The 9,029-nt window shown below is 33.5% G+C and overlaps 1 protein-coding gene across 1 annotated transcript; it reads right to left on the reverse strand.

Annotated features, from left to right (window-relative positions):
• On the reverse strand, positions 1-9,029 carry LOC130231240 (EF-hand calcium-binding domain-containing protein 7-like). The gene is made up of 9 exons (XM_056460730.1): positions 9,009-9,029; positions 8,619-8,760; positions 8,380-8,489; positions 6,657-6,814; positions 6,401-6,534; positions 5,045-5,193; positions 2,604-2,813; positions 384-491; positions 1-168 (listed from the first exon to the last, which is right to left on the reverse strand). The coding sequence occupies exons 1-9, from the start codon at positions 9,027-9,029 to the stop codon at positions 88-90; spliced, it is 1,113 nt and encodes a 370-aa protein (XP_056316705.1). The 3' UTR covers positions 1-87.

Here is a 9,029-nt window from a genome sequence, read left to right on the forward strand (position 1 = left end):
AAAATGTTTGCAATAATCATAACAAGCAACCCATATTATGTTACTACTTTCTTTGTTGCCTCATAATAAATGTCACTACTGCAGCATTTACAAACTTGGTATAATGCTCTCAGTGCAGTTGTAAGTCCATTCCTGTTGATCATTTAATGCCATGACGTGCTGACAAACCTGAACAGAGACCAAAACAAGACACAAAGCATTAAATATATTCAGTTTATATACACATTTAAGTGTCTGTCTATTTAACAAGCCACACTTTAGTTTGGTTTTTATTTGTTCTAATTGAGAATGTGAAACAGCATGAAACGCACCCTATCATGAAAACAAAACAAGCTGAATGTTTTCATTTTGAGAGTGAAGTGGTGTTGAGGTAAAACTCTTACCATTTTAGTTCTAGCAGGAACTTCCACTGCAAACACACTCATGCCTCTGCTGCTCACAGAGTTTTTGCTTTGCTCATTGTTGATGTGCACCGTCACCTTCTGATTGGACTATAGTAGCAAGAGAGATGGATATATAAATGAAAAAAAAACATCAAAATCAGTGAAAACACTGCAGATGTAAAGTTTTATAATCATTACTTAACAAAAGTATAGGAAATGTGACATACAGTCAGGTCTGTGAATATTGGCACATCGACACAATTCTAACATTTTTGGCTCTATACTCCAACACAATGGATTTGAAACGAAACAACCAAGATGTGCTTTAACTGCAGACTGTCAGCTTTAATTTGAGCGTATTTGCATCCAAATCAGTTGAACGGTGTAGGAATTACAATAAGTTGCGTATGTGCCTCCCACTTGTTAAGGGACCAAAAGTAATGGGACAATTGGCTTCTCAGCTGTTCCATGGTCAGGTGTGTGTTATTCCCCTCATTATCCCAATTACAATGAGCAGATAAAATGTCCAGAGTTCATTTCAAGTGTGCTATTGCATTTGGAATCTGTTGCTGTCAACTCTTAACATGAGATCCAAAGAGCTGTCACTATTGGTCAAGCAAGCCATAATTAGGCTGAACAAAACAAAACAAAATAAACAGAGAGACAGCAAAAACATTAGGCGTGGATGAATTCTGAAGTGTTTCGGGCAATATTTTCTGCTCATATTCAGCCAAATACTTCAGAACTTATTGGAAAGCGCTTCACAGAGCAGATGGAGAATGATCCAGAAAGCGTTTTTGAAGGGAAAGGGTGGAATGTTATGCAATGGCCAAGTCAATCACCTGAGCTGAATCTGATTGAGTATGCATTTCACTTGCTCAAGACAAAACTGAAGGGAAAAAAAGAATAAGCAGGAACTAAAGACAGTTGCAGTAAAGGCCTGGCAGAGAATCACCAGGGATGAAACCCAGCGTCTGGTGATGTCTATGCATTCCAGACTTCAGGCTGTAATTGACTGCAAAAAATTTACAACCAAGTATTAAAAAGTGAAAGTTTGATTTATGATTATTGTTCTGTCCAGTTACTTTTGGACCCTTAAAAAGTGGGAGGCCATATGCAAACTGTTGTAATTCCTACACCTATCACCTGATTTGGATGTAAATACCCTCAAATTGAAGCTGACAGTCTGCAGTTAAAGCACATCTTCATTTGAAGCTTCAAAATAAATTTAATTTCAAATCTATTGTGTTGGTGTATAGAGCCAAAAATGTTAGAATTGTGTCAATGTCCTAATATTTATGGACCTGACTGTATATGCACAGTAAAATATACACAAAAGTACCAAACAAATCTATTATTCTGTGAGGATGCTTTAAATTGATAAAATGATTGATAAAAAATGGTCTTTTTTAACATTCTTTAAATGTATCACGCTGTGTATTGATTGAGCATCAAATCAGTATATTAAAATGATTTCTGAAGAATCACATGACAGACACTGACTTTAAGGCAAAATTCATTTAAATATGTATTTAAAATGGAAATAATTATTATAAACTGCAATAATAATTCACATATTTGTATTTTTGTCAATCAAACATACTGTATGCAGCCTTTTTTCTCAAAGAAGGGACTTTTATGAACATTTTTAATAGCTTAAAGTGATATATTGTTTAGGTTGGTGCTGTATATTATGGTATAAAAACCTTGTAATAAACTGCCAGTACATTTTTAAATTAACAAAGAATACAGGCTGAATTAACAATATAATGGCATATATCAATTCAACTACCCCCACCCCCCTCCCCTGCGGTCTCTTTATAAACATATGCAGCCTTGAAGTAAATTCAATGAAAAAAAAATCAAACTTTTACCAGAACTAATCTCGGAATTAGGACCACTAAATACTGCAGTTTCAATTTCCTTCCATCTGCTGAACGTGTCTTTGAACTGACTTTGTCTATATAATGGCAGATCAGGACATTGAAATTCGACTCATGTTCATCCTCCTTTCTTTATAAAGCTTTCCAAACAACAGGAGGTTTACTTATTTGTGCTATTTTCAGTGAATGTTAAGTGCAAAAAGCACAAATGTGAGGCCTACTGATACTTCTTAAAGGCTTTTTAACTGAGAAACAGATCTCATGCATTGATTTTCAACCCAAATTAATTATTCACATAAAAAAACAAACAAAAAAATAAATACATTAACCAACCAACCTTATTAGCAATGACCGATGAAATCCTGCTCTCTCCTTTGTATGTGTAAACCAGCACATTCTCATGGCCCTTCAGAGCTCTAGCCTCTGCTTTAGATGTGATGGATCTCTGTACAGCAGAATTCAACATCTTGATCCCAGAATCCAAATGAACTGCCTGAAGAGTTGCTTTGACATCCTCACAGTAGACGTCAATGACAAATGGGCAGGACTGTCGGGGGAAAAGAAGAACACACACATCAAGATGAAAGCGCTCCTATTACGCTTTTACTGATATTATCTTTTATGTAGTGTGTAATGCGGTGGTTTCCAAAAAGACTTGAAGATCAAAATCCAGAAACAATCGAGTTAACTATGAGTCTGAACTTTTTGAAATGATTTATGTTGGGGTAAAGTTGGTTTTATATTCGCACATTCTGACTTTCTCTTTAACAATATCATTTCAGAAAAGTATTGTTTGCAAATTCTAAATAGGGAAGTCATATTAGCAGCTAATGACTAAAAAGTACAACATTATTAACAGTCAATTAAATAGTCCTTATGTTGTTTGATGTTATGTTGTTTGTTTGTTTATAAAGTCATACTTACATGTGATTGAAGACTGAATATTTACAGTAGCATATAATATAGGGCCAATATGATAAAAGAGAAATTGTCACTGTTCAAAAACTGAATAAATGTGTGATTATAAAACCAACTTTACCTGAATAGGATTCATCAGCATTTCCAGATTTAACTCCTGCACAGTTATATAGTTTTGGCTTTTATTGGATGCCCAAAAACAAAATCAGCTTTGAACATCAAAGACTATAGTTGTTGCGAAGCCTGAAAGAGTTTGGCTTCTGTTGTTGAAAATTACACTGTTTTCTGTTAAGCTACAGCATATCAACTTGACAAGCATTTACAGTTGCACGAGGACTCAACTGTTACACTAAAACCAACACCCTTGCTTCTGTTTGTATCACTCAAAAAAAGAAAATAATCATGATCAAGTTGATCATTAACTGTTTGTAAGCTTTTGGTTTTATTTTAATTTGTCATTTGAGTTGAAGTCACATACAGTTGAGTCACAATTATTAGCCCCCCTTTGATTTTTTTCTTTTTTTAATATTTCCCAAATGATGTTTAACAGAGCAAGAAAATTTTCACAGTATATCTGATAATATTTTTTCTTTTGGAGAAAGTCTGATTTATTTATTTCGGCTAGAATGAAAGCAGTTTTTAATTTTTTTAAATCCATTTTAAGTTCAAAATTATTAGCCCCTTTAAGCTAATTTTTTTTTACGATAGTCTACACAGAACAATACATCATAATACAATAACATGTCTAACTACCCTAACTTGCCAAGTTAACCTAATTAACCAAGTTAAGCCTTTAAATGTCACTTAAGCTATATACAAGTGTCTTGAAAAATATCTACTCAAATATTATTTACTGTCATCATGGCAAAGATAAAATAAATTGTTTATTAGAAATGAGTTTTAAAAACTATTATGTTTAGAAATGTGTTGAAAACTGTTTCTCTCCGTTAAACAGAAATTGGGGAAAAAAATAAACAGGGGTGCTAATAATTCAGGGGGGCTAATAATTCTGACTTCAACTGTATGTTGTAAGATTCCTTAGAATGAATCTTAATCTGTTAAATCGAATACTATTTAATCGGTTCAAGCAATGAATATGGTATAATATATCTAGCTGTAAAAACCCAGTTAGTAAATTCTATGAGATTGGTTTACTTAATATTCGGGGGCCAAATTGATGCAGCTCCATACTCCACACAATAGATGAATTGATAAGAAGCATTTAAAACACATTGGAATTATTGATATAAATACATAAATCTTGTTCTTATTTGTTTTATTTATGTTTAACTGACAAATATCAAATCACATAAAGCTTATTAGTTCAGTTATGTTAAATGTGTTTAATCCAAATGGATGGACATTTGATAGGTAAGCTGAATACATAAATCTTATTTGTTATACCTAAATAATTTTTGGAGTGTATACAAATCTATAGGAAGCCTCTGCAGCTGAAAATGAAATAATCTTAAGTGCTTTTAATTCTATTTCTGGCACATGCTGTAAGCAATAGATCCATCACAACAGGTAGGCCATCTGACCAATCAAAGCAGAGAAGATGCTCAGAAAGCAGGGGCTTATAAAACCCAGAGCCCTGAACGAATGATTTCAAACACTGTTTAAAAAGAGAGGCTGCAGCAATGTTTTCTAGAAGACCTTCCAAAACAAAATCAGTCTAATGACACAGAGAAGTTATTTAAAAAGATATGTGATGTAATGTCAATAGTATGTGTGTAATAGTAATAGTAAATGTGTTCTCCAAATCCTTGCCAAAAAGTTTTATATGGTTAAAAACCCTTGTTTTAATTAGCTGAAATCACAAGTTGTTTCTCAAGAATAAAAGCTTGAAGACTTTCTTACCTCCACCATCTCCAAGCTGTGGTTGTAGCCCATGGCCTCCAGGGTGAGCCACAAGTCACTGGGGTCTCCCTCGCGATCATTCGCCTCCATAAGGTTAAGCTCCAAGAAACCTTGTCTAGTTAATTCATTTTTCTTAGTGTCAAAGTTTTCTGTATGACAAGAAATAATGTTATGAAAACAACTGCTGGATTGGAAGTGACTTATTTAATTTGGATTGAAGCAATGCTATTAAAGATGCAATGCTGTTTTAAGAATAGCCAAATAAATCAATTGTGTCGTGATGTACGGAAAACTGCTTCAGGATACAGGCCTCTACTCATTTAAATTAAGAAAACTCTTTTAAACAGACTGTAGTGGTATTTTCTCATTTTATTATACATTTTAGATAATCTTTTAAAAATGCACAGTGTACACTACAGTCTCTGGGCTCATGGCCCAGACTCAGTATTTTACGATTCATAAAAAAATGAATCACTGTCTGGGTCATCTGAGATTTGAGTAAGCAGATAAAGGTCAGGTTCATGCTTTTTCAGAAATATTACTGTAGGACTGCATGGTATTAGAAAAGAATCCAACATTCCGAATATTTACGTCTTCAAGAAAAACTAAATTATTGGGCATATTTGGAAAGAGTAAATCACTTAGAATAAGCGAGTGATTTTTTTGGACAACAATATAAAAACACTTAAAAAATCTGGAAAAGGACTTTTTTTGGGAAGCAAACCCCCCATTTAGGGCTTAATTAAATAGACTATTTCTTAAATTTCAGTACTCACTGTTGGTTTTATTTTTACAGTTCAGTTTAAGTTAATTCAATTAGAAATACACTGTAACTGTTTTACAGCAGTATTTGTGATAGGTATCTTTGTATACCCACCCAAATATTCTCTTAATTTACTCATTGCCAGGAAGTAAAGACTTTCTTTGTAGGGGACTTTCTTCTTTCGTAGAACATTTAACAAAATATTTCAGAATTTTTTGTTAAGTCTGTGTATTAAAGTTAAATAATTAAAATTAAATAATAACAATATAATAATACCAAATTTTTGCTTTATATATCTCCAAGATCTGCAAGTATTAGGTCTGTTTTGTCTGTACACATTTTATTTTAATCTTAAAGTACCGGTAGCTTTTGACTTTTTTTAGTTTAAGCTAAATGTCTTCTTTAAATGTTCAACTAAAGATGAAGAAAAAAGTCACCAACATAAAATAAATTAACAGCAACTTTCATTTTTGGGTAAACTACCCCTTTCAGAAACAGACAATGAATTAGTTGCGTCATTTGATTGTTGCGGTTGTAAAAAAAAGTCTGACTCTATTGTGTTAACTTTATATCCAGTGTATTTACACGAGCACCTTTACAGATGGCCCACGCATCCTCGTCACATTTCTCTCCACTGGTTCTCTGCTCAAAGAAATTGTATTCTTCTAGACTCAGCAGACCACTGCCATCCAAATCAATCACTTCAAAGATGTCAGACAACACCGCCCTGTGGAACAAAACAGTACAGCATCTTTGCACATGTAGTATTAAACAAAGTGAACTTTTATTGGGCCCCCGACCTAAACCTCACTCTAAATATGTCAGGGTTTAAGATTAGAATTGACTAACTTGAACTGTTTGGTTAGCTCCAGCTCTCCAGACTGCATGCGGTTGACTAGTTGAGCAGTTTTAGTGCTGTTCTTCCGCGTCCTCTTCAGTCTGCAGCCGGTGGTGAAGGGCATAAGCAGATATGAACCAGCGCTGAGCTCTCCCCTCCACAGAAACCTCTATTCGCACAGGACACATATCATATTTGCTGTTTAAAATATGATAATATGATTACAATTTAAATGAGCCCAACATTTTACGTCAAACGTTTTTGCCACTGTATGCGCATGTATTTGTGTTTAAAAATATTTTTGTATTTTCAATTTATGTTCAGCGACTTTATTTATTTTCACCCAGATATTGTTATTTTATTTTCATAAAATATATTTGAAACATTAAAGTCGATGTTTTGTTTGCATTTAATATACCTTCCTTTTTTTAAACACGTTATTCATGGGAATTTTTTTTTTATAAATTTGCACAAACAGAAAACAACAGTCAACACAAAACAAACACACAAGCAACACATCCCCATGCTAATTTCTTTTGTGGCTTTAACAGAAGAGAAACATAGCTAACAGTCTTAGGCATCTGACGATAATCGTTTTCAAGGGAAAAGTCAAGATTTTAAAACGTCAGAATTTTCTGCAATACCGTTCCTAAGGTATTTCTATGTTTTTTTTTATTTAATTTTTTTTTGTTTTTTTAGGACAACAGCATCTCCAGCAGAAAAAAAATATCCAAGATGCCGTTTTAAATTGTAAAGAAATCTGTTTTTTAATTAATGAAGGACAGCAGAAGTCAATGAATGATTTTTAATTATTTATCCTGACGTGTTTACTGTTCCAAAATATTTTAAATGTTTCTCAAAATAAAATTTATTGTGTTCAAAGGTGAAAAAGGTTTTAGCTTTTTACCGACATTTAAAAAGAATACATTTTAGAGCAGTAATCACAATACCGTGAAACCGTAATATTTTCATTCAAGGTTATCATACATTCAGAATCTTATACCATGCCTAAACAGTCTGCAAACATTAAAGTATTCAAGTGTCACACAAATGAACAGCAAGTGTACGTATAGGGTGCATACTCAACTCCAATAGAGTAATGACAACACATAAATAAGTGTAAAAAAGGAAATACTAAATATACTTTCTTTACACATAAATTGACTGCTCTTAATTTAAATTGATACTGACACAAAACATCTTTTAAGCTATTAAAGGTAATAATAATGTAAATATTGTTTCTTGCACATGCTTTGTGTTTGGTTTGTGTATCTCCAAGTTGTGGTACCTGTATACATTTTTTTTAACTTTCAAAGTGCCAGTAGCTGTTTACTGTGTATTTATTAAAAATGAATATTTATTTATTACTTTATTGAAAAGTCTTCTTTAAATGTTCAACTGGAGAAAAAGAAGTCACCAACATAAAGGAATTTAACAATAAATTTTCACTTTTGGGTAAACTACCCCTTTAGATAATGAATTAGTTGACAGCAGGAATGGAAAGTGTGTGAAATGTATGTATATTTGTGTATTTTAGCAAGAAATCTGTGTTGGAATTACATTTATATTACATTTCAACACAATTATATATATATATATATATATATATATTCTTTCAATATTACCCTCTTACAATATGTCATGGATAGAAAAAACTCATTAAACACAAGCAGAAACATTCACATCATTTCAAATTCAGACAGGAAGGAGATATACAGTAATACGTTAACTTACCTCCTTATCCCTTAACTCAGTAAAGCAAACCATGTTTGAATCTTCTTTTGTCTCATTTCCTGTCAGCACATATAGAGCTGTGTCCACACACATCCAGGGTGAAGGGTTGTCTGCAGCGTGCAATACACACAAATTTAAATATACTATAACAATCAATATTATTTAGGTTTTAAATAACAAATAATTGTACGTTTGACAACTTTGGTCTTTAGCTGTATGTGTTGGTGCAATAAACTTACCAGGAATCGGGCTAAGGTTGAGGGGTCGTATGGTCAGGTAGACACTGGTAGTTTGTGGGACATGGAGGCGATACTGGAGAGAAACAATCGCTCCATCGTCTTCCAGATAAAAACAGCCTCTCATAAAAGTATGATGCCAATCCTATCCGTGACAAAACATAGTAGAAAACATCACAATTCATTAGGGCCGGATTAACCAATGGGCATTATGAGCACAGGCCCAGGGGCCCATGCACACTTGGGGCCCCTGCAAGGGGGGAAAAATGTCGATTTTGGAGTGTCTATTTAGACTAAGTGCAAATAGCACACCTCGTTGGAATAAGCATCATGAACCCGGTTCAAACCTAGCGTCTGATGAACACGTTCTTCTTTTTTCCCCTCACTACATACCCAATTTGGCCGACTCTTCAT

This window comes from Danio aesculapii, chromosome 6 (genome assembly GCF_903798145.1).
Source record: "Danio aesculapii chromosome 6, fDanAes4.1, whole genome shotgun sequence".
Lineage (NCBI taxonomy): Eukaryota > Metazoa > Chordata > Actinopteri > Cypriniformes > Danionidae > Danio > Danio aesculapii.